The 27,492-nt window shown below is 36.9% G+C and overlaps 1 protein-coding gene across 2 annotated transcripts in view; it reads right to left on the minus strand.

Moving 5' to 3' along the window:
• ANKRD50 (ankyrin repeat domain containing 50) overlaps nucleotides 1–22,938 on the minus strand; it is a 44,813-nt gene extending 21,875 nt beyond the window's left edge. The window contains exons 1-2 of one of the 2 annotated variants that reach the window (XM_005555877.5): nucleotides 22,654–22,938; nucleotides 20,183–21,456 (exon numbers count right to left, since the gene is read on the minus strand). In XM_005555877.5, the coding sequence (XP_005555934.1) occupies nucleotides 20,183–20,694 (512 nt within the window). In that variant the 5' untranslated portion in view covers nucleotides 20,695–21,456; nucleotides 22,654–22,938. The remainder of the gene's footprint in view (nucleotides 1–20,182; nucleotides 21,457–22,653) is intronic. The other variant, XM_045392851.3, reaches the window with a different exon arrangement.
• Between the last annotated feature and the right edge of the window lie 4,554 nt (nucleotides 22,939–27,492).

Raw genomic sequence — 27,492 nt, forward strand, 5'->3', positions numbered from 1 at the left:
GACATAACGGTATGGGACTTCAACAATTAATTATAAAATACTAAAATAATGAAAATACTTCTGAAACAGAAAAACAAAGTTGAAGGACTCACACTACCCAATTTTAAGATTTACTATTAAAGCAAGCGCAATCAAGGCAGTCTGTTAAGTATTTGTTAAAGACAAATACATAAAAATTCTGGAAACAGCAGCATAAATAAAGGAACATGATTTTTCACAAAGTTGAAGAGGTAATTCAATTGAGAAAGGCAGGTTTTTTTCTTTCTTTTTTTTTTTTTTTTGCTGAACAAACAATGACAAGCTGGATGCCCAAATGCAAAAAAGACGAACTTCACTACATATCTCTCACGCCGTCACACAAAAATTTACTCAACACAGATCATAAACTTATGTGTAAAACATAAAACTATAAAACTTTTAGGAGAAAATCTTTGTAATATTGAGTTAGGTAAAGAGTTTTTAGACACTTCACCAAAAGCGGGATCCATAAAGGAAAAACAAATTGAAAACTTGACTTTATCAAAATTAGCTACAGCTGTTAGACACTGTTAAGATAATGAACAGAAAAGCTGAAGACTGGCAGAAAATATTTGTAAAGCAAATTTCTGACTAAGGCTCATATTCAGAATACATAAATAACTCTCAAAACACTAAGAAAACAAAAATTGTTTTTAAATGGGCAGAAGATTAAAATAGACAATTTAGAGAGGAAGACAGGGGTGTCAAATAAACACAAAAACATGCTCAGCATCATCAGTCATTAGAGAAGTTCAAATTAAAACCACAGTGTGATACCATTAGACACCTATTAGAATTGTGCAAATAAGTAAAACCCCGGACAACATCAAGTGCTGGCGCAGAGCAATGACAGCCATTTCCAACGGTACAACCACTTTGGAAAAGTCTGGCAGGTTTCCCAAAAAGTTAAAGCTACACCTACTGCATGACCCAGCAATCTCACTTCTAAGTATTTATCAAAATGAACTGAAAATATATGGCCACATGAAAATCTGTACATAAATGACATAAATGTTTACAGCAGCTTTATTTATAATCTCCCAATTAGAAACAGCATACAGGATCTTCTACTGGCGAAGGGATAAACTAACTGTGGCATATTCATACAACAGAGTATCACTCAGTCATAAGAGAAAAAACAAAAAAGAAAAAAAAAACTACGGTTGATTCACACAACAGCATGGGTGAATCCTAAATGAATTTTCTAAGTTGAAGAACCCAGTTCCAAAAGGATGCACATACTATTGCATTTATATGACACATGGAAAAAGTAAAACTATTATAGAAATAAAATTTACGTCAGTGTTTGCCAGAGGTTGGAGTGGGGGAAGGAGTTTACTAAAAAGTTCAGCAAGTAGGAATTGTTGGGGTGATGGAACTGCTCTGTATCACAACTAGGTGGATCCATGACTCCATGCATCTATCAAAATTATAAAACTGTACTCTACAAACAGTAAATTTTACTTATGAAAACTGAAAATAACGCAAAAGTATTACTTGTTAATGTTTCGCTGAAACACAAAAGACACAGCTTGGTACTACCAGGGAGTCAGGATATTCAGAACTCAGAAGATTATGTCCTTCATATGTGTAATATGGAGTAAGTCATTGTCAATGAGTTGCCCTCTTTCCATTTGGTACTCTGAGGTTCTTCTGAACAGACCAATGCTCTTAGATCAGATCATTAACACTGAAGTCAGTGAAGCCCATCTAGACCTACCAGGATGCTGAATCAAACTATAGGATTCTGTTTTCCAGGATCTGATCAACAACTGGCGCCTTATCAATTTCTCTAACCTCTTCAGCCCTGCGCTTGGTTCTTTAAACAGATCCTCCCTTTGGCCTTAGAACCTTCATACATGCTGGTCCCTTACCTATTATAATTTCCACTCCTCCTTACTTCAAGGTTTTTATTATTCTTTAGAAATCAGCACTCATTCAGAAAGGTCTTTCCTGACATTTCTCACCCGACAACCCAAACTAGGTAAAGTTATCTACGTATACACTCCTACAACATCCATGAAAGCCCTTATAACAAGTGTAATTAATCAAGTAACTAAGGAATTGGCAGTTTAGCATCCACTTTCAAAAACTTTGGGAGAGAAGGAACCACCTACATATTATTCACCACTGCATTTCCAGCAGCTAGCACAGAACTTCACACAAAGTGGATGATTTATAAATATTTATGGAATGAATGAATGAATGGGTTTATTTCATTATTCATATACAGAACAGTGCTTATTCATTCCAGTGTCATGCCTTTAAGATTAAACAAAAACAACAGTCCACTGTTGGCTTGCATTCAGCTCCTAGGTGCTTGTGATGGTTCATTTTGTGTGTCAACTTGACTGGGCCACACGGTGCCAAGACATTGGTCATATATTAATCTAGGTATGTCTGTGAGGGTGTTTCTGCATGAAATTGACATTTGAATGGGTAGATTGAGTAAAGCAGATTGTCCTTCCTAATGTGGGTGCCGGCCTTCATCCAATCAAGGATTGAATACAACAAAAGGCTAACCCTTCCACCTGACTCCATGAGGTGGGACATCAGTCCTTTTCTGCCTTTGGTCCTGAAAAATCAGCTCTTCTTGGGTCTTGAGACTGCTGGCTTTCATAATGGAATTCACACCATTAGCTCTCCTGATTTTCAGGCCTCCGGACTCCACTGAAATGAAACTAGTGGCTCTCCTGGGTTTGCAGCTTGTTGACTACAGGTCTTAGGATTTCTTAGCCCCAAAATTATGAGAGTTAATTCCTTACAATAAATCTCCTTAAATACATATATGGCTCTGTTTCTCTGGAGAATCATAATACAGGGCTTACTGCAAAAATTTCCCTTCATATAGGTTACTTTCTTAAATTTATTCTTACATAATTTGTGTTTTTTAAAATGTATATTCTGTATCTTACACTTATACCTACAAAACATTTATATCTTCCCATCTATTTTTGCAGTATTAGTCTATTCTTACCATACTCCAAAGTACTAAATAAAAGTCTCCTACAAACAGTGCAATATGGATGAAAAATGTACTTTTATCTGGGAAAAACTGTGTGCCTCTAGTGAAAGGTCCTAAAATTAGGGCAGAAGAGAAAACTAATGCAACAGCAATCCCAAATTACTGATCACTGATTTCTACTTGAAAGCAGTACACAAGTTGAGCATTCCTATTCCAAAAATCTGAAATACAAATCCAAAATGCTCCAAAATCTTAAACTTTTTGAGCACTGACATGATAACACAAGTGGAAAATTCCACACCTGACGTCATGGGACAAGCCGAAGTCAAAATGCAGGCATACCACACACAGTTTATTTGTGTTCCCAAGGGAAAAATAAAAAAAATTACCTTCAGGCTATATGTATAAAGTGTAGATGACACATAAATGAATTTCATGTTTAGACTTAGGTCCCATCCCCAAGATTTCTCATTATGTATATGATAATATTCCAAAATCAAACAAAACATATATCCAAAATCTGAAACATTCTGACGCCATATATTTTGGATAAGGTATACTCAACTTGTATTAATTAAAGTTGCTTTGCATTCAGAAATGGATAATGAACCAAAACTCTCAAGTACTAAACACTCAGTATATAGACACTGAAATACATGTTTGCAAAGTGACTTAACTGGTAAATATTTTAAAGCAATTTGGCTTTCTGGAGGGAGGTAATGGTTGGGGGGATATAATGCATTTGTCTTTTAAATTAAATATATGTGTAATGTATGTTGATTAATTTTCTTCTTCAGGAAGTCAAGATAAATATAAAAATGGAAAATAAACACAATCATCCTGCTATGTTTAAATTGAGCCCCTCCCAAAATTCACGTTAAAATCCTAACCCCCAATGTGATGGTATAAGAGGCAGGGCCTGTAGGAGGCAATTAAGTCATGAGGGAGAAACTTCATGTATGGTATTAATGTTCTAAAAGAGACCCCAGAGAGCTAGCTCATCCCTTTTATACCATGTGATGGCACAATACTGCAAGAAGGAGCCATCTATGAACAAAGAAACAGGACCTGACCAGACTTCAAATCTGCCCATATCTTCAGCTTGGACTTTCCAGCATCCAGAACCTAAAGAAATAAACACCGTTGCTTATAAGCTGCCTAGACTATTGCATTTTGTTTTAGCAGCCTGTATGGACTAAGACACAAACTGACATTTATGCCTAGAATATGTAGAAGCACGATCTTTATGAATTTACCCATTTATTCCTCACCCAAATCCTATAAATTAGATACTAGTATCACTTCCATTTCACAGATGAAGAAACAAAGGTTTTGAGGGTAATAGCTTGCTAAGTGAGACAAGTAGTAAATGGCAGAAGAAATAGAATTCTCTTCATTTCAAAGTTCCTCTTCTTAATTATTGTGTTAAATTGCTTCTGCAAACATCAAAGAGTATAAGATAAGAGCATGGTCCAATATTAAACAAGGAAGTTCTTAAAACCTGGCTAAACCAGGAAAGTGATGCTAATTTTTTAGCAATTAAATTAGCTGAAAATATTTTTGCGGAAGAAATAACATTGTAATGTTTAAGGTCTTCTAACTGAATATGCTACTTTTCAAATTTCACTTTCCTGAGGGTATTAAACATTCCTGTTTGTTTGCTACAAATTCTTTACTAAAAATCACTTATCTCAATACTGAAATTCCAGAAAAATCAATAGATGGTAGGTGTTTGAAATAACTTTGCTGAAATTATTATATAATTAGTATCAAGGGTCTAATTACCTACAGCTCCTGAATTCACTAAATCTGAATCTGTAATTACTTGTGATATATCAGAATACTTTTTCTGTATATCTGAAGACTGCTCTGATAAGTTTCATTTTATTCAGTTATCCCTTATACTATGCTAAATGCAGAATCATGATTTTTAACCAAAAATATCCTCCAATTTAATGGTTTTCAATTGTAAATATCCATATTTTTTCTACATTTATTACCAGTTACCTTGATATTTATGGGATTTAAAAAATTATACAACATTAGCAGTTTATCCATTCTGAATTCTGAAGCCTGAAATATCATTACTACCTAGAAGGTAAACTCTAAATGCACGTTTTGATGCTAAATTTAAATAAATAGTAATGAGATTTGTTTTGATGTTAAATTTCATCTAGAAACTAAACTTTCTAAAATAGTTGAGGAGTATATGCTGACACATCTGCCTATCACTTTGTTAACCAAAGGATTAAATTCTTGCAAAAAGCCAGGTATTAAAAATATGTTTTTATGTAAGATGAGAAGTAGAAAAAGTAAAGCACTAACAATTCTTACTCAATATATCTTGTCTTATTTTGGAAAAACAAACCTAGACCTTCTTTTCTTAGGAGCAAAATTACCCATCCAATAAAGTAAAGCAAGTGGAACAGGAAAAAAAAAAAAAAAAAAAAAAAAAAAATCAGGCAATACAATTAATACTTTCAATCGGGGAACAAATATTATCTATGCATTTACCAGGATAAAAAACTAGTAAGTAAAATTGATAATTAAAATTAGTCCAGGAGTTTGGCCCAAATGTAGAACACAATTTGTCTCTAAATTTTGGACTAAGGCATAGTAATTTCCTGGTTTTATGAACTGTCTCCCCTTTGTTAAAACACAGCAGGAAAATATGGAATTGAAAATAAAAAGAAAAATATAGCCAGTCAAGAATAAGATAAACATTTCAAAGTATCAGAAATGAAAAAGAGGCATAACAAGACAAAATCTCTAGCTTGCCAAGAAAGTATGCAAGGCAACCTAGAGATTTGCTGATGGAAGTAAAGGGAATATAAGTTCTCCCACTTCTAGCAACAGGACTCAGGCTCAGTTTGGAACTAGGAGCTGGAGCTAGGGCATGTCCTATTAATAATGAAAGAAAGATGAAACAAAAAGCACTGCTGACTACCACCCAGGGCTATGGCTTTTAAGAAGCAGCAGGGAGCACATAAAGTTAGTCTCAATGGAGACAGGAACTGAACCTAAAAAGATCATGGGTCAGTGACTGAATTTACAAAATCGTTAGTATCGGCTTGGAGTAAGAACTTCATATCTCAATTTTTAGCCCTCATTCAGGATCATACTGGGGATGGGGAATGGTGGAGGCAATCAATAACAATTAGACAGAGCAGGAAGAGCAAAGAGGTAGAAATGGTAATAGAGAGGAAATCCAAAAGAGAGTGAAAAAAGTTACAAAACTTATAATGCCCAGAAAGAGAGCAACAAAATCAATGATCAGAATATGAATTCATATCCAAATTAATTTATAAAACTCCTAAAGATTTAAAAGAAAATGTATTTGTAATAAGTATAAAATTAATTTTTTTAAAAAATTATTTTACAAAGGTACAAATCCAATAAAATTGGAAAGAGCCAGAGAAATCTTGTTTATAGGAACTTCTACTGCCAGACAAAATGTAGTAGGTGGCAGCAGCCCAAAACTTCCATTGCAAGAACTAGAAAAAAAATGAATAAATTACAAAATTTATATTTTTCAAGATATGAGAGGGCTTGTTGAAGCAAGAAGATAAGATGAATTAGAATTTCAGAAGATAGGAGCTCTTCCAAAGTGAGCAAAAGAATGACCTGCTAATTTATTCTCAGGGGTTATTTGCTAATTTGGGAGGCCTATACTGATTTTAGTTACAGACTAAGAATCAGATTTGGCTCACCCTGAGGGACTCTACAGGAGAACCAAACCAGCAAAGCTTTCAAGAAGTCAGTTAAATTCCTTTTATAGTGCAAACGTATGGTGTCCTGAACACGAGACTGAACTTCTTCAACCCACGTCTACTTAAATTCTGGGCCATGCTTAAAAAGTTGGGCAACTTGGCCAACTGCATCTAAAACCCAATATGAAATCTCTCGTAGTATCTTGGAAACAAAATTCTGCTAAAGGGAAGGTGCTTACTTTAAGCACATAACTCAGGAGATTTGCAAGAATTTGAAGGTATAAGGGGCAGGAAGCTAAAGAGCTAAACATAATTTCTTATGTTGCGGGGAAGAACTGAATTACCAAGGGTCTTTCAGAGCTGAAAAGGCTCTTCTGACTCTCCAACCAAAAGCTTAAGTGAACCACATAAAAATAATAGAAATAAACCAAGGATCTTAGTAACATTATAAAAAAGTACCAGCCCAGCTTAATGCCTGACTGCATCAGCCCCTCACCCTATCTGTCCAAGGTTTTCTTGTTGTTGTTCCTTTGTTTTAATTAGCCTTTTCTGATAAAAGACATCACCTGGAAATCTACAATCATTTAACACACTATCAGACATAAAATAAAAAGTTATTAAACAGAAAAAAGTCAGGATTATAGATTGATAATCTAGAGAAAAAAGAGATAATAGATGTAGAGGAATAATCCAAATACTTTAGTTAGTATAAACTAAAATAACCATGAATAATATGTTCAAGAAAGTTGAGTAGATGGATCAAAATAGATAACTGAAAGAATTATAATTTTAAAATGTAACCTATAAAAATAATGAAATAAAATTCCATTCTAGAACTAAAAAATATATAATATTTGACATTAGGAACCCTGAATGTATTCAACACCACTCTCATTAGAACAGAAGACAGGATTAGAAATTCAAAACAAGTTGATAGAAAATACCCAAACTGAAGCACAGATGAAAGAGAAAACAGAAAAAATGAAAAAGATGTGTGGAACACAGTTAAAAGGTACAACATATATGCAACTGTGGTCCCCAAAGAAAAAGAATGAATAAACTAGAGACACTATACGATCTGAAGAAGTAATAGATTAAGGCTTTTCCAAACTTATGAAAAGCATCAATCCACAGATTTAAGAAATTCAATAAATATAAAATAGAAAAAACATGAAGAAACCACATTTTGGCATCTCATGCCAGAAATCCAAAGACCGAAACCCTTAAAAGGAGCCAGAGAAAAAAGGCATTATCTCCAAAGGAGAAAAAATAACACTTTAAGAAACTTTTCAACAGAAACTAAAATTAAAAAGATTTGCAAAACATGAAAAACAATGCCATTCTTTTAAGTTTTTTTTGCCTTGGAGAATATAGTTATCCTTTTATTTAAATGTTATTTATATTAACATGTAATGATTATTAAATATATGAATGTATTTAAATTTTATCAGTTTAAATTTCAAATATAGCAAATACATATTGATAGACATAACTGGCATAAAAGTTATTTTGAGGATCTCAATACTTTTCACACCCCACATCCAATATGTCATATCAATCTTGAAACATAAATTAGGGTACACTTTTCACTTGCACTGATACTTCACCAAATCAAATCCAAGCACCACTGTCTCTCCCTTCAATTACTGCACTGGTGCTTACTGGTTTCCTCAGAAGGATAAAATCGCTATTTACTAAAAACGAAAAGACTAAGGGAGCAGTAAGATGTGGGATGGAAGTCAGAAGTCTAATTTTGAACATGTTCAACATTAGAAATCTAAGCAAAGAAGTTGAGTAAGCAATTAGATTTATAGGTCTAGATTCAGAGAAGAGGTCATGGCTGCATAAATAAAATTGGGTCCACTGAGAGACAGTTGATAATTAAGGCCATCAATGAGCTTTATGTAAGAAGCAAATGTAAACAAAGAAAAGCCAAGATTTTTACCCTGATGTATTTCAAAATCAAAGGTTGGTGCTATGGTTGAGTGTTCCTGCCAAAACTCATGTTGGAAGCTAAATTCTCAGTATAGCAATGTTGGGAGGTGGTTGCTTTAAGAGGTGAAGAGGTTATTAAGGTAGATTAATACGTTTCTCTTTAGATTCGATCTCCAGGGAATTGATTAGTTCCCAAGAAAGCAGGTAAGTTATAAAGTGAGGTTGCCTCTAGTGTGAGTTCCCTTTGCATGCACCTGCTTCCCCTTCCACTTCTCTGCCATGCTGTCACACAGCACAAGGCCCTCATCAGAAGCCAGGCAGATACCAGCACCATGCTCCTGGATTTTCCAGCAACCAGAGTTATGAGCCAAACAAACCTCTTTCTTTAAAAATTACCCAGCCTTAGGTATTCTGTTATAGAAACACTAAATAGACTAATACGGTTGGTAACATATGAAGAAAAAGTTGCTGGTATAAGAGGAAAGAACCAAGTGAGAAAGTGAAGAAAGTGTTGCTAGAAGTGGGATGTGATGGGGGGTGGGTAGCAGGAGATAAGTTATGTAAGATATTTCTGCTGCATTGAGTATTGAGCATTGGATTTAGCAACATGGAGGTCTTGGAATACTTACAGAGTGGAAAATAAAGCTTGATTATACTCTAATGGGATCATGAATGTATGAAAGAAACAATAGTAAATATAGACAGAATTTTTTGAAGCATTTGCTATAAAAGGGAACAGTGAAGTTGAGTAGTAGTTGAACAATGATATAGGTTGGGGGAGTGTTTTAAAAAGGCTACTAGTACGGGATATTTGAATAATGATGGGAAAGGGTAAAGTGCTTAAATATGTCATTGAGTAAGTGAGATGGGATGGGATCTGGTAAATAAGTGAATGGAAAAGGAGCATGGATCGTTTAACCATAGTTAGACTGTAGATCCATACTCTACAACCATAATTAATGTAAGGCAGACTATGTAGATATAAATGCAGGAGGGTTAGTACAGTAGATGTTCCAGTAAATGTGTAGATGTTCTCTTCTAAATATATATATGTGTGTGTGTATATATACTATTTACTTTTATTTACTTTATTATATGTATATATATGCTATTTTATTTTATTTACTTTTTATTATATAGGAAGATAAGTTGACAGCTAAGAGTAAGGGTTGGGAGGTGGGCAGGGAAATAGAGGTTGAGAAGACAGAAGTGTGAAATGGTGAAGTAGGCGAGCACGGGAATGGAAAGTGTTTCTCAGAGTGTGGTATGGGGACCCTAGAAGACTCTGAGAACTTTCCAAAGGGTCTGTGAGGTCAAAATTATTTTCAAAGAAATATTAATATCATATTTGCTTGTTTCACTCTCATTTTCTTCTGAAGGTATGGTGCAGCTTCCAGGGACTACATCATGTAAGGTATTGTAAGAGACTGAATGTCCAAACAGTCCAACTGGGATTTTTGTTAGGATTGTATTGAATCTATAGGTTATTTTGTGGGAATTAGCCTGTTTACAATATTGAATCCTCTAATCCATAAAAATGATATACTCCTCCATTTACTTTTCTTCGGTTTTCTTAATGTTTTCGTTTCCAGTGTACAGACTGAACACATCTGTGATTAATCACCAAGCATTTGACTTGTTTTGTGTTATTGTAAAAGAAAATTGTCTGTAAATGTATTAAAGAAGTTTGAAAACTGTTGCTATAGAATAAAAAATGTACAAAACTAGAGTTTGTAACAAGTATGTGTGTATACCTATATATCTCCCCTTATGGTCAAACTACATAGATTTTATAAAAAGTAAATTCATAAGAAAGGTCATCTATGGGGTGTGTGTGAGTAGAGTAGATCTGAATTAGAAAGGATACCCAGGGACTTTAAGTGTGGATTATTTGTTCTTTAAAACAAGACAGAAAACTCAGATTAGAAGCAGATATGACCAAAAAAAAAAAAAAGAAAAAAAAAAAAGAGTAGGTATGTATGTTTGCTTTCCTGTTTACTTTCCCGTATCACTGAAATGCTTTAGGGGATGAAAACAATCTATCATTTCCCCAACAAATTGCTTACAAGGATTTCTTCTCCTCTGGGGCCATTAATTTTTCCCTTTCAATTCCTGTGACTTTCATTGTTTGTGATCTGTGTCCCTCTAAGCAGCAACTGAACCAACATATCAATTGAGATTGAATTCAAGTTTTTTCTCCTTTCCAAATAAATATTAATTTTAAGTGATAGTCTCAGAAAGAATGACAGCTATTCCACAGATGAAACTATGGATTTATGGAAGAGAGGCAAAAGGTGACCTCATACGACTCTCATCAAATAACATAAATCTAATGCTATTCAAAAGATTTTCCACTTGATAAAAATTAATTTCAACATAAATTTCAAAAGATACAAATACAATAACCAAAATAGGGTTTAAAATAAATCCTTTTCATCTATAACTACATAATCTACATGTATAAATTGTTCCACAAAAAACAACCATGGACTACTTAAAAACTGAACATGGCTAAAGCAGTAACAATTATCAGTGTGAACAAAATTATAATGTTTTAAATTAAAATATAAAGTTATTCATTAATTCAAGAAATAATTACTAAGTTCCAACTGTATTATAAGCCCTGGATACAAAGAGGACAAGAAAAGCAAATACTCTGTTGATGCCAATAGATGCGCAGAAAGTCAAAAGAAACAAATGCACAAAAGAGTTCCAGATCATGACAGATACTGAAAATTAAGAACAAAGACAGCTAAATGGGGTGATGTGATTTAAGACAATGACCGGCTAGGGGACTTCTAAAGACTCAGTGATTAAGGAAAGCTCTCTGAGGAGACAATGTTAAAGATGGTACCTAAATGACAATAGGGCAAATAGCCATATAAAAATGTGCTGGCTGGAACATGGCCTATTTCAGAACATAATAAGGGCAATGTCAATGAAGAGCAATGTGCAAGAATAAAGCAGTACAGGTTAAAGTCAAAGGCTAGGCAAGGGTAGACCATGTACATACAGCTTAGGATTTATTCTAAACATACTAAGAAGCCACTGTCAGGTTTTAAGCAGGGAAGTAACAAGATGTGATAACTTTGCTTTGTGAAAATAAGAGAAACAACAATAATAGCAAGATGAGCAGTTAGGAGTTTAGTGCAGTAATAGACCAGGCAACAGAAAATGGGAGTAGTAGTGTTGGAGATAGAGAGAAGTGGAGGTATTTGTTTTATCTTGGAGACAGAACCAAAGTATTTAGTGGATTGAATGTAGATGATGAATGAAATCGAGGAATCAATGGTGACTCCTATATTTACGATAAAAATTAATGACTTCCCATTTTAAATATTTAACTTTTGTATCGTTAGCTATTTTCACAATAGTGGTATATCATAAACACCCCAAAACTCTGTGGCTTAAAGTAACAATCATTTTAGCTTTCTTCTGCATCTCTGCTCTTCGTGATTTACTCTTGGGTTGGAGACAAGTTGCAGGTTGGGTCCCATCTGCTCCAAAGCTCTCTCCTGTTCCTTGGATCAGCAGCCTAGAAAGATCTTGTCCTTCTCACTGTGGTGGCAGAAGCACGAGAAGACAAGCTCAACTTTAAGCTTCTGTTTGGGTCATGTCTGTTAATCCACTGGCCAAAGCAAACCTTAACGGCTGAGCCAGAAGGAAAAGATAGAGAAATATACCTTTTTTTGGTTTGTTTTTTGAGACGGAGTGTTGCTCTTGTTGCCCATGCTGGAGTGCAGTGGTGTGATTTCAGCTCACTGCAACCTCCGCTTCCCGGTTTAAGTGATTCTCCTGCTTCAGCCTCCCGAGTAGGTGGGATGACAGGCATGCACCACCACGCCCAGCTAATTTTGTACTGTTAGTAGAGACGGGGTTTCTCCATGTTGGTCAGGCTGGTCTCGAACTCCCGACCTCAGGCGATCTGCCCACCTTGGCCTCCCAAAGTGCTGGGATTATAGGCGTGAGCCACCGCGCCCCACCAAGAAGTACACTTTTCCTCTAGTGAAAGGACCTGCAATCTCATATGGCAAAGACCGCTAGTAGATGGAGGTACAAAGAATAGAGACAAAAATAGAGACAAATGAGAGAACTGTAAAAGGCTACTAGTTTCTGGAAAGTTCCAAATTATTCTTCAAGATAACCATGAGGAATATGTAATTCTTCTTAATACTTAGCTCTAGTAAGCAATTACATAAACATTTTCAAATTCTACTTCATCATTAAAGACTACACTTAGCTAAACACGTGTATAGTAGAAAGAAAATGGCATTAGAAATATTTCTGAGATTAGGTTAGCATAATAGACATGGGTTTGAAATTTAAAACAATGAAAATTATATGGTCAAAGACACTACTAAAACAACTAGAGGGTAAAGACAGGCAACCAATTGGAATACACTTCAAAGTGATTTGTTCATTTGTTTGTTTATAGAGATGGGGTCTCACTGTGTTGCCAGGCTGGTCTCGAACTCCTAGGTTCAAGCGATCCTTCCACCTCAGTCTCCCACATGTGTGAGCAACCACACCCAGCCAAAGAGATTTTTAAAAACAAAAAATAAATATTTAGTTACCTTATTTCCTAAAAATCAAACTATTTTACTTCACAAAATTGAAAAAGGCAAAATTGCTAAAAACAAAGTAGAGACCTAAAAGCAAACTGCAAAAAAATCAAATTCTCAACATATATCAAACAAAAGCTTCATATCTCTATTGTTCATATAAAGGTTTTACTAAATGCTAAGAAAAATAAGAATGTTCTCACTTGTCCATGCTCCCTAGATGCTTTAATACGTTTCATAGACTTAAAAATAATTCTTGAAAGAATGAAAGAGCATAATGTGCTCTGTTGAGGTTATAGAAATACACGTTAGATGAGGCACAACCAAATCATTAAAAGTTTCCAAAGCTAACCAGAGAAATGTGAATTTGATATGTGGGTTATCACAGGCTCAGAGGAATATCCTAAAGAAAACACTGTTTTAGTATGGCTAATTAGGCAACTGTGAGAAAAATGAATGAAGTAAGTAGATCAATCGGAATGGGTGAATAAAAATTGTAGATTAGGATAAATGAATTCAAGGACTATCCCAAGAAAAAGATTAAATATTTTAGAGTAGAATATTATGACAGAAGACAGTCAAAGAAAACTCCAGAATCCAGCCTAGGACAGTGCTTCTCAAAGCACTCTAATGCACACAGGATTCACTTAGGGATCTCATTAAAAGGCAGATTCTGATTCCCTAGACCTGAGAGTCTGCATTGCTAACAACCTCCCAGGTGATGCTAATACTGATGATCCTAAGATCACATTGTTTAGTAGAAAACTGCCTAGGAAATAAGAATAATTATAGAACTTAGGTAAGGCATCAGTTTTCCCGTATTTCTAGATAATAATCAAGCTTCCTATTATATGCTCTCTTATCCTGTTTCTTCCTTCTTAGCACTTATCAAAGGTGTGTTCATAACATGTATTCTTGTGACTATTTGTTCAATATATTTTACCTCACTTAACTTAGTGTTCTGCTTGGCTCAACACTTTAGCCCTAACGCTTAGCACATATCTAACACACAGTTGACACTGAATACTTGATAAGAAATAAATAAATCATCAATGAATAGAAATGCTTCAAGAGAAGCTAGTTTAAACATAGGTTAGTGAGGGACTACCAAGTGAAAGGATACATATTGATCAGAATGATAAGCAATTTTGATTGCTATCTTATTAGCAATCAAATCTGCATCAACAGCTTTATCTATGCATTGGTAGCCATGTAAGTAAATAAAATAACTGAAGGCATATGTGTAAAGAGAGAAGATCTAAGCTTGTGGGCCGAGAATGCAGAGGAAGGTCCACCAAAGAATGGAGTGAGTGGGAGATTCTGAAAGAAAAAAGTGCAAATAATGAAAACAATACCTAAAACACATCATTTAAAGGACAAAGGCAAATTGAGCAATAAGTTCACAGGCAATCATGCATAAACATCTTTTTGTAAATGTGTAGAGATGAAAGTTAGATTTCAGTAAGCTAGGAAGAAACTGATGGGGAAGAGGAAGGGAAACTGATAGGGAAGAGGAAGCAGCACTTACAGATACAAACTCTAGACAGTATGAGAGCAAATTCTGGAAGTGATAAAAAATATAGCATTTTTTTTGGAGGAATAGAAAACATATTTGTCTTTGAAAATGACTATAGGAGCCAGGCTGGCACATGTAAATACATGAACTGGTCCTGGTATAGAATAATATAGCATGGTGGAGACTGAACCAAATTAGAGCATGCAGAGCTCATAAGACAGCAGTTGACTTAAGTCTGTAAGATTACTGCCTCAAAGGAATGAGAACCCAGTATTGTCCAAATTTCCAGGTTTTTTTTTTTTTTTTAAGAAAAAGCAAAAATCTGGATATGTATACGAAATTTGCTGCATTAGGAAAAAAGCAAAACAAAACAAAACAAAATACTCAACTTGTAGAGCACCACTTCACTCTCTCTGGTCTAAAAGGAATCTGAGTTATCAAACAATAAATTAGATTGCAGAACAGAACTAAGAATGTGGCTGACTTCAAAGTTCTAAGTATGCAAACAGGAGCAATATGTTATGCCATTAGAGCAGAAGTGATTAGAGGTTGAGGACTGGTTCAGCAAATGATAAAGAGTACCAGGAACCAAAGGAAGCAGCACTTAGATTGAAATATAAAAGGAACAGACAAGCTAGAGTAAAAAGAAAAGATTTTCAGAAGGAAAAGTGAGAAGATTTGAATAAAAGGAAGTTTGTATCTTGAAGTAGAAAGGATATGGTTAAAAGTTGGAAACAATAGACCATTCAGTGAAACGTGATGATCTTTAGATTAAAAGACAAACATGTAAAGTTTTGATAATGAAATTATATTGATTAACTTATTTTATTTAAAATTTGAATAGTAATGGCACTTTAGAAGGATCTTTTAATTTGACAATACTTAAGAATAGATAATGACAGTTATCTTAAATAGCACTAGTTATACAAGATTGATTATGAATGTAATATATTTTGCCTTAAAAACATACAAGTGAGGGTAAGAAGGAGGCACACATTCCAGCCCCCTTCTGTTCTTGGCCCCTTTGTTGAGTGTGCCAAAAATACTTGGAGCCAGTTGAGACAGGAGATAGATATCTGGCCACTTAAAACTATCTGGACTAATGCCATATTAATATATGCTAAAGAACAGACAGTAGGTTAATAAATTAATAATCACTATACCAGTCTGGTCTGCATTTAAAACTGACCTAAATCATGTAGCATTTCAATTTCCTTTCTTATTTAAGAGCTTCAGCCTTCTTTCAATTAGGTTCACACATATTCTAGATAAGCAAGTAGCATTATGCACTCATTCAAAAGACAGTCATTTAACAATTATTATATGCAAAGTGCTATATACAAAGCACCTTGGGAAATATAAAAAATTCATCAGTCATGAATAATGTCATGAAGAAGTATATGCCTAATAGGGAAGATAACAAAAGATATATGCATAAATAACTACAACACGGCCGGGCGCAGTGGCTCACGCCTGTAATCCCAGCACTCTGGGAGGCCGAGGCAGAAGAATCACGAGGTCAGGAGATCGAGATCCTGGCTAACACGGTGAAATAAATCCCATCTCTACTAAAAACACAAAAAATTGGCCAGGCATGGTGGTGGGCACCTATAGTTCCAGCTACTCGGGAGGCTGAGTCAGGAGAATGGCATGAACCCGAAAGGCAGAGCTTGCAGTGAGCCAAAATCGCACCACTGCACTTCAGCCTGGGCGACAGAGTGAGACTCTGTCTCAAAAACAAAAACAAAAAAACTGCAACACAAGCTACAAACCTAAACAGATATAAGTGAAGATCCATAAATGCTCCCAGAGGAGGTAAGATTAGAAAGAATATTCAAACATTCAAAGATTCCCATTTGACACACAAAACAAACGTCAGTATTTGGTCTCCTAGTTTGAATTCTTTTTCTAACAAGGCATACCGCCTTTTACCATTAGCACAAGTTTTCTATTAAACTCTCAAAACAGAGTTACTCATCTTTAATTCTTTATAGAAATTTTACTCCATTTACACTGAACCCATGGTATCCCTGAAGATGTTTAATTTTTCCTGTTAACATTACACAGAACAAAATATTTTTACCCAACACAGTAAAACTGACATCACGTATCTGGTCCTGCAGACTGTTAACAAGAAATAAAAGTGAGGTAATGACATACACTAAGAACAAAAATTTGTATTTCCCTGCACCACATCCTTTCAAATCTCCAAAATGACTTTTCTGTTCAAAGTCCAGAAAGGTGTTTCTGGTTGAACAAAATAGCTATCTTCTAAACCAGTCACAAAACCTAATGCTACTACCCTCCACTCCTCACTAACTTAGATGCTTGAGCTTTTTGTCAAAAATAATTGGAATGTTTTACAATTATAGGGCTACTAGGAGTCCACCTCTAACACTAACTCTAGAAAAGACACCGTCAATGCAAAATATACAAAGTTTTGCACTAAAGGCCTAAAGGGGGAGGCAGAATTAAAGAAATCAGCCTTTGGCTCTCAAAATAAGTAATAAGTAAAAATATAAACATCAACTTAGTTTCAGCAATGAGGAAATAAAATATTGTAAACAAATTAACAATAGTATTGTACTTTAGCCAGATACGAAAAATAAAAATGAAAAAAAGATATCAATGTGTCTTCACATCATTCCCTTTAGCAGATCACCAAATTCTATTAATGTTTAAATGTTCATGTGTTTCATGAACCCTATAACAAGTATTTACTCTGATGGTTATTTCTTTTTATATGAATAAGATAAATATTAATGTTAGAATTTGAGTTCCATGAAGGCAGAATTCTGTTTGTTCTATTGCCTGATTTATCTCCAGCTGAATTCTATCTAACACACAGAAGGTTCTTAATAAATAACGCAGATGAACTATGCTTAAAACACATAACACTCTCATTATTTGTCGTACAAATTGATGAATGCCAGAAGAAATTTTGTGACAACTAAATCTAAGAAACTATAGAATATACTATACCATGTCAGAAGGGAAGAAAGCGGCAATGCTTCACTAAGATGAAGTTCCTTTCACTCTTCCTTAATTATCATGAACTAGTGATTAACAAATTACCATTTAGCCATACAATTTCATGTATTATGTATTCTATCTACTATCATTAGGCATAAAAAAAAATTAAAGAAAGCTAGGAAGTAAACTGAAGAAAAGTGGATTTAAAAAGCATCAAGTAAATAACTTCTCTGCAATTTCCCCAGCTTTGTGAATCTGTGAATAACAGATTTTTCATTATCAACTTTCTATAACTATTAAATAGTTCCACACATGAATACAGATGCTCCTTAACCTATGATGGGATTATGCCCTGATAAACCCATTGTATGTTGAAAATATCTTGAGTCAAAAATGCATGTAATAACTCTCAACCTACCAAACATCATAGCTTAGCCAACCCTACCTTAAGCATGCTCAGAATACTTACATTAGTCTACACTTGAGCAAAATCATCTAACACAGTTTATTTTATAACGAAGCGCTGAATATATCATGTAATTTATTGAAAACTATATTGAAAGTAAAAAACAGAACAGTTGTATGGGTACTCTAAGGTTTCTACCAAATACATATTGCTTTCTCACCATCCTAAAGTCAAAGAATCTTAAGTTGAACTATCATAAATTGGGAAAAGTCTGTATATGAAATCATCAATATTAGTAGATATTTAAAGGTTAAAAGTAATAATACAAAAACTGGTTTTGGATTTAGTTTTTGTCAAAAGCGAAAAATAAGTATTTTCCTGTTATTTGCTTACATTTATCAGTTTTAATGCTGACTTTGATGGCTAACAACAAAAGATAATAGATTTGCCTTGAGTTTTATTGGACTAAATTTACACATTAAAGAGTCTACAAGAATATCACACCTCTCAAAGATACATCCCTTTGGCTGACTTTAATAAATCCCTCCCACATTTGAATTCTGTACCATCCTTAACTCTCATTCTAGAATACCACTCCCTCTATCACTATATGGGTAATCTGAAAACCCACACTCAAACCACACTGTGACACAACTCCTGTTCTCCAGCTTTGCCACACATAACCTTCTAAACCCTTCCTCTTCCCATCAAGTCCTCCAAAGAATTTCTAAGATTACTAACACACATACATACATACACACACACACACACACACACATATTTAAAATCTCAGCCCTCCCATTTACTAGTCTGTAACCTTGAACAATTTACTTAGCCTCTCTGTACCTCAGTTTCCTCGTGTATAAAATGGGAATAGTAACTACCTCACAGGATTATTATGAGGATTAAATGATCTAATATTTGTAAAGCACTTAGAATAATGACCGACACATACTGTTTACTGTAATTACTATTAAATATTTTCAATAGTACTTCCAAAATTTATAGATTTCACCCCATTAGATTTGAGGATATCATAAAAACAAACATCACTCTTTTTAGAGTGATTCAAATCTCTCCTAGAAACACACTCACGCAGAAGTGAGCCCCACACACACACACACACACACACACACACACACAAACCTCCAGTGCACAGTATACCAGAATCTGGAGAACAAACTTTTGCCCACTAAGAATGTTATTGTAGAGAAAAAGCTTATGGCAAAATGGGTAATTCAAGCAGAAGTGAGGCACAAACTAACAATTTGCCTGCTACTTTTACAATGAGCAGAGGCATGATAAGCAAAACAAACAAACAAACAAACAAACAAAAACATGTTTTCAAGGAATTATGTTTTCTTGAATAGATTTGAATCTGAAACCACTCTGGAAAGCAACTTGCTCACTTCCTGGACCAATCCATTTACTATGGAAAAAAAGGTTAGCTGAAGTTAGGAAAAAACCACTTTCTTTGTACCACTCACTAAAAGTAAAAGTAGTAAGATGATGCCAAATTTTCCCTATTTTATAAAATCACATATTTCAAAATATCACTCAGCTTTTCAATTATTTAATAGGAGAATAAATCCCAAAACTCATCAGCAAATTTTCTTCAGATTCTCAGTGGCCAATAATCTCCTTTAAAGAAACCCTTTCTTATTTAAAGAAATACTACTACTATAAGGGGGAAAAAAAAAAAAAAAGGTACTAGATGCTATACTGATAACTACTCTAAGTTCAGTTCACCCTCTGAAAAGGTAACCTATTTTCAGACAGCTAAATGTGCTTCTCTACCACAAGAACAAATTTCCCTTACCATTTATAGGCAATATAAATAACATTCTGTTATTAAGCAAAATTCAGATACACTTTTAATCCATATGCTGTGCAATACCAAAACCTAGATTTTACTTTCTTTGATATTCAAAGTAAACAGGTATATTCATAACTTCAGATTAAGGCCAAATGTACAGCACAAGTAAAAGTAACCCACAAAGTTAAAAAAAAAAAAAAAAAAAAAAAAAAAAAACTACAACTAAAAATTATTTTAATTTCAGCATAGAAATCTGAACACCATGACAGTTTTATTGTTACCTTTTAAATGCTTCGGCTGGGTTTCTCTCGCACTCCCCAGGTTGTAAAAGGCTTTGGACTGCTGGATCCCTTAGCTTGTCCTCATATCCTTGGAGTAGTCCACTGCGGCAGATCTGGGCTACTAGACCTCTAATAAACCCTCCAACACACAAAGTATCAGAGTCCTGGGCTTTGCAGAAATGAAAGGCCAAAGCTTGGCGATGTAAACCTCTCTGCAAACTTGTAGGTGAACTTGGCCATAAGAGTTCAGTACATAGGGCCGTCTTGCCACTGCCAGGCCCTCCTACCAACAACACACCCCAGGCAGCTCCCTTTCCAGAGACACCACTAGCATTATTCCCAGAATTCATTACAAGTGATGGTGCATTGACAGTACTATTGCAGCAGTTACTTTTTTCCTGGAGGCAATGCTGAAGCTTGTGGAAAACCCACTCCCTACAGTAAAACTGCTTCCCTTGCAGTAAACTGGTTTGAGCCATTTTGCAGACTTTCTCTTCCCAAGGATTAGTCATAATAGGTTTTTTATCTTCGTTTGCTAGAGTCTGGATACATCAACACAGGTCTTTCCATCCATTATGACATAACGTGCATACTAAGTTGACTTGGAATGACAGAGTAACTAGTTACAGTAAAATTCAACAGCCACAGAGTTCATCTGTCAACAGAACGTGCATGACTTTATTTGGTTCCTTATTCTTGATCAGCAGTCTATGCATTAGTTGAACTGAGTGAGAAATGCCTGATTCCACAGCTCAGCATCACTTTTCCTATATCTTAATGAATCACATAACTCCATGGTTACAACTGGAGTTTATGTGATTGTGGATGTTTCAAGAACAGAGATGAGACAATACATCTGGAAAACTAAAGAAAAAACCCAATCTTTCGATTTGTACAAAATACTTCTCCAGATTCCAAGTGTTAATTCTGCATCTGACAATTAGATTCAGAAAAGAGGTCCATTGCATTAAATGGCATCAGAGAGATTACATTTACACGGTATGAGGTACAGTATGTAAGTAGCTCTGTATTTCTCGTTGAAGGATGATCACTCAGAGTATTAGATCTTGCCAGTTTCAGGCATCTGGGCAACTGCCAGGGAACTGTTTCAGATTATAGTTTCTTATGTGGCAGAAATGACAGACCACTGTTAACACTTTCTTAATTCAAAGCATTCGTAAAATGCATTTTTCAAGACAGCAGATTCTTAATGAACCTGTTCACAGGTTTCTTGGTTTTAAGATGTCCGGGTAATCAACAATTTCCACAAGTAACTAAAATAAAACAAACAAAAATACCTCAGTGCAAAATATCATATGTTAAAAACGTATTAAGGTCAATAAATGTTGCAGTGTACCAGTTAACGTAATCTCAAAAATCCACTGCTTCACCTTTGGCACTTTCAAAAAGTTGGACAAAAACCCCTGAAATAATCACATTCTCCTTTCTGCATTTTTCTTCCTTGTTGTTATGCTTCCCAAACAGCCACATTTTAATCAAGTTACCCAAGATTTTTGCAACTTCACTATAGCAAGGGAGGGGGGGAGATACTTTATGCACATACAGTAACACCCTTAACTCCAGCCAAAACGCTCATTCACAGTAGACTGGTAGAACAGCGCCAGCTAAGGAAGCTCTGTTAACTTACACAGTCCAGTCAGTCAAGGACTGTCTACTCCTCCAGCCACACTTCTTTGTTGATAGTTTGCAAAAATCTAGGGGAGGATTACCAGGGTTGCAGCTGGATGGGAAACGGCTTTAAAAAAAAAAAGAAAACAAAACAAAACAAAAAACGATGGAGGATGATTGTTCCTATACGAATGATAAATCAAACACAAGTAAAATGTGAATCCTTCCTTCCTCTAGGCCAAGGATGGAGGTCAGAGATAAAATCTACCACTCTGGCCGGATAAAAGGCTGCTAGGGAGAAATTCCTTCCAAGACAGAAAAAGCATAAAGAGTAGAGTGCTTCGGTGCTAGTGGGTGTCTGCCCACAGGTCCGGCCTCCAGTTTCATCTGACAGACAAAAGGAACTCCGGGATTCCCAGCGCCGGGCACTACCTTGGGTTTGAACCGCCCAGAAGAGCCACAGGGGGGCCACCTCGGAGAGGCCACGAGCGAAGGTGCAGCCTCCACACCGAGGTCTGCCCTTCCAGAGGCTGGGAGCGCCTCTGCACCCCGCCCCGCACCGAGACTGGGGTGTGTCTTTTGAAGGGGGAGGGGGTGACTAAGGTCCTTGCTAATCCCAGACGAGGGGTCGCCTCCCGGTCGGCTTCCGCCTCTGCACTCCCGCCCCCTGCCCCGCTCCCGCTCCCACCCGGCCGACAGCGGAGCGAGGGAAGGGGGCAAATCTGGGTCTCGAGGCTGGAGAGGGTGGGTGGTTGGGTCAGGTTCAACCCCGGCCTCAGCCTCCCAGCTTCCAACCCGAGGGAGGGGCCTCGCTTCCACCGCCGCCGCCGCCCCCCGGTTACCTCGGCCCCAGCCGCCGCCGTAGCTGCCGCCGTGGCCGCCGCCGCCGCCGCTGCTGCGGACTCTCAGTCTCAGACACTTGCTTCGCTGAGAAGTCGCAGCCAGCAGCGCTCCCGGGACTCCAACTGCAGCCGCCTCCTCCGCCGAGCCCGGGGCACGCTCCCAGCTCCGGATCCTCCTCTTGGCTCCCAGCGGCTGCCAGTTCCAGCTTTCCCAGCGGAATCGGTCGTGCTAGTCCCAGCCCCCACCGGCCAACCGCCGCCGCCGCCGCCGTCAGGGCAGTGACTGTCTCAAGCAGCCCCCGGCCTGCCGGCTCCGCCCCGCCCCGCTCCGCGGCCCCGCCCGACCGGCCCAGGCCCCGCCCCAGCCCCCGCCCCCGCCCCGCCGCTCGGCCTTTCTTTGCTCGCCGGCTCCGCCCCCGCGCCCTTCCCCTCCCCCCACCGCGCCCTCCCGCTGCAGCCAGTGCCTGGGCGTGTGCGGCCGCCAGGGACCCGCTGCCTGCGCGGCGGGGAGACCTCTCGGGGCGGCGTGGGGGCCCCGCCTTTCTCAGGGGAGGCGGAGAACGGGGCGGGGGCTGCGTTCTCACGTCCCCGAGCTCACGCGAGTCGTTGCCCCCACCCTCCCCGTCACCACTGGGCCCTGATCCTTCCTTTGTCTTCCAGGCCGGAGGGACTCGCCGGCGGTTGGGGCCGTATCTGCTCCTGGGAGGGTCAGTTGGGTAGGGGTAGATTGCCTCTTCCCTCTCTCTGCTCAACCCTCTTGCCTCTCCCTGCTCAACCCTCTGGTCTTTCCCTTAACCCACTTGCTTCCAAAGCCACTTCAGGCCCCGTTCTACCCCTCAGTCGTCCGGTCTCCTTTCAGTCCATTAAATTCCAGGGATGCTTTTACTTTGGCTGGGACGAAGGGAAGGAAGGAAAGGACTGGGAAGAATGTTGCAAAAATAGAAATAGTGGGGATTTAGGGTGGCGTTCCTAACAGCCTCATGAAAAGGACGTGGCCTCCATCAGAGGGAGGTTGACAGCAGGCTTGACTGGGTCTCAGGCCCCTGCTCCTCAGGGCCACCTGATCACCCGCAGCGTCCACTAAAGGGGGAAAGGTCCACGGTTCTGTGGCGTCAGGAAATGCCCTAGAGGGCCTGCTCACAGGGGCCTGTTGTACTAAGCATGTCAGTTGTTTGCACTCACTGGACCTGAGTTGCTTAGATTCCAAATTTCTGCCAGGAAAATAAGTATACCGTCAACTGATGGAATAGGAAATGTAGCATCTTTCTATTCTAATTTTTTATGCTAAAATCCAGAGTGCTCTATTTCCCATTCCTCATTAACTTGAATGTGTTTATTTGCCAAAATATTAAGCCAGTCTCCCATCTGGTTTTAGGAATTTCATAGTATAGCTATCACATTTAGAAAAATGGGTAAACAAATAGATCGTATTTGTGCTTACTCTTTCATATTGTTTATTCGTGCCAACTGAGGTTTACTGATCTTAATATTTAATTTTAATACATGTACCCTGAATTTGGGGCTTCTTTCGTAAACCACAAGCAGAAGAGGCAGAGTATAAATTCTCCAGAATTAGGGGGATGAAAATTGATTTTTAAAAAGCTACAATTTTAACTTATTTTTACTTAAGCGGTTTTAATTCCCACTTAGCTTGTTTGCCACGCAGCTTTATTGTCATTGAATAGGTTGACTCCTTCAGTTTCATGGTTGTAAAATTTTATATTTAGAGGAAAATTTAAATGAGAAATATGTACATCATGTTATCGTTTCTATTAAGCTGTTTGCTAACGTGATATTTAAAATAATTTCTGCCCAGTAGAGAAGTTACCGAAACTTTTTGATTAGTGGGCCTCATTTAGGATAACTAAGCACTGTCATGGAATGCTGTTTTAAATAACATCAGCTGTAACTAAGCTGTAATTAGTCTTCAGACCTAGTTAGAATTTTATGTTTTTTGCTTTAAAATTTATTTCACATTTTATTATTGCTTTTTGCTTTCTTTAATAGAAAACCCTTAACAGTGACATACACACACACACACATATATAATTTTATGAAGCTTTTATTTATTTATTTATTTATTTTTGGAGACGGAGTCTCGCTCTGTCGCCCAGGCTGGAGTGCAGTGGCCGGATCTCGGCTCACGGCAAGCTCCGCCTCCCGGGTTTACGCCATTCTCCTGTCTCAGGCTACCGAGTAGCTGGGACTAAAGGCGCTCGCCACCTCGCCCGGCTAGTTTTTTGTATTTTTTTTAGTAGAGACGGGGTTTCACCATGTTAGCCAGGATGGTCTCGATCTCCTGACCTCGTGATCCGCCCGTCTCGGCCTCTCAAAGTGCTGGGATTACAGGCTTGAGCCACCGCGCCCGGCCGAAACTTCTTTTTATCAATTGCCTAAATGTTAAACGTGTCATAAGCAGAATACTTACTCTTGGTACATATTTACGTACTTTAATCAGTTTCTTAGTTGTATTTTCTCCAATACCATATACTCACATTTTTCCAAAGAATGCAATTTTTTTTCAATGTGGCCTTTCTTATTTTTAATTTGTTCATAAAATTTCCTGAAATCACAGTTTCACATGAATTTGAAATTACTGACAGCTTTAACGAATGCTTCTCTGAAGACTATAATGTTTTAAATGGAAAATTAAGTGGTGAGATACGTATTAAGCTCAAAACACACTGCTAAATAAAATCTATTCTCATTCTTTCTATACTGAAATGTACAAATTTTTCAGTCCAAATCTTTTCCTAGCTGTTGTCTTTTTTTAAAGCTCACTTAGTTATATTGTGCAACAAGTATTTTTACAAAACAAAGCTCATCATATAAGTCTTGAAAATGTATATTTATTTTGATGGTTTCAATCAAGTTTAAATGCTACAAAATTATGTCATCTCAACTTTAATCCATTTAGATACAAAATATAGTTTCATCCAGTTAGAAGCAACAGCTCCATCCAAAGATTCCACAAGTTGAGATTTTCCAAATCACAATTATAAATTTCAAAAATTAAGTCTTTTATAATGTCTGTGTTCTCATCATACAGTACATTCAGTTCCTTGTTTGGTAGAGTTAAATTTCAGTTTCTTTATATTTGCAAGCTCTGTAATAATTATAACAATACCTAAAAGCTGCAAAAGTTGAATACTGTGATCTTAGAGTTCCAATGATTTTACATGAAAGGCTATGAAAATTTAGAGGACTCATTTTAGTCCTCTAAATTAACTTGTGTAAGTCACTCAGGTTTATTTACAAAGTGATATTTTATCCTTGGCAGTCTTTCAAGTTGTGCCACATATTAAAATTTAAAATTTAAAGAACTCTGTGCATTGTATAAAAAGCGTTCAGCCTACTTGCTATACACTCTACTACAGGATAAGTCAGTCTCCACTTCACATATTTCGGATATACCTCACATGTAATTTTCTCCATTTACTACTGATTCTCAAAAGTGGCATTCTGGTGGCTTCTTGCATGTGGAAGGCAGCTGCAGCAAGCCCGGGCACACTGAACTGCTATACCACGTGTCTGGCAGGATCAGCAGCCTTAAGAGTTTCTCTGATTACTACCAAGCCCAGGATTTGGTATATATTATATGAATGTGTATGTGTATGTGTATGTGTGTGTGTATATGTATATGTTTATGTATCAACCACCCATATCAAGCTATTTTTATTTTTTCAGCTAGCACACTGCACACTGTCCTTCAACGGATAGTTACTTTGAATCTGGAAAAGAGTTATTACTGGCAGCCTTTCAGATTTCCCCACAAATTTAAAGAACTCTGTTTATTTCATCTCATATACTATTTAACGAGACCATGGCAGAAGCTGAAAATAAAACAAGGAAGGTCCATCAAACCATACCAGATTATTGTAATGCTACTATTAATAACAGTGTTATGTTTACATAAATTCACATTTTGTTAGTTATGTTCATTGGACTTGATGGAGACCTAGACTATAGAAAAACTTTGATTGACATGGGAGGCATAATGATAGGAACGTCCAACTGTGGCTACCCTCTTAAATACTCTTTTAAAAGAATGCTTATTTAAGCCTTACATTTTAAAAGTAATTGTTGCCAGCTGTGTTCATTCCTGTCCTTGAAAACAAGCCTGAAAATAGATGTTGCTCATAAAACGTGTAAGATATAGGTCTTTCTTTCAAAGAATTAAACAAATCCCCAAATAAGATTTATTTTGCAGAATTACCAGTGAAGAGAAATAAAGACTCATTGGCTGTGGTTACTAGGTGACTAGTTACAACGATTCACCTTTACCCTTCACTTTTTTCCATGTGCCTCGATAAAGCAAAAACTCTTAGTAGACCCCAAAATTACACCAACAGTACACATGACAGCATGGATCTGAAATTCATATTCTCATTCACCCCAAATATGCAGCAAGAAATTTAAAGAAGCAAATTAGGATTCTCTAACATGCTCCTCTATTGGATTCCCAGAACTGCTTTTTCCTACCTTTTCTTCTATGGGTCCATATGTAGTTTAAATGACCTCCTCATGCCAACCACAAAGTCACCTTTTCATCAAATCTCACCCTTTCATCAAATCTCAGATCCCAATAAATACCCTCCATGAAGTATTCTTTGAACTATATTTTAAATATCCAAGAACAGCTGAAAGTGGCTTAGTAATAAGTTATATCCCTGAGGCCTGTGTCAGTCATGTGGTCACATGCAATAATAGCAATAATTACATTAATTAGAAAATAATTCAATGTCATATGTGAAGGTAAACTTTCAATTATGTCCACTGTGCATCCTTTGACTAGATTTTGGTGAATCATTAGATAAATTAATCACTTGCTTTGCTGCA

This window comes from Macaca fascicularis, chromosome 5, assembly GCF_037993035.2.
Source record: "Macaca fascicularis isolate 582-1 chromosome 5, T2T-MFA8v1.1".
Classification (NCBI taxonomy): domain Eukaryota; kingdom Metazoa; phylum Chordata; class Mammalia; order Primates; family Cercopithecidae; genus Macaca; species Macaca fascicularis.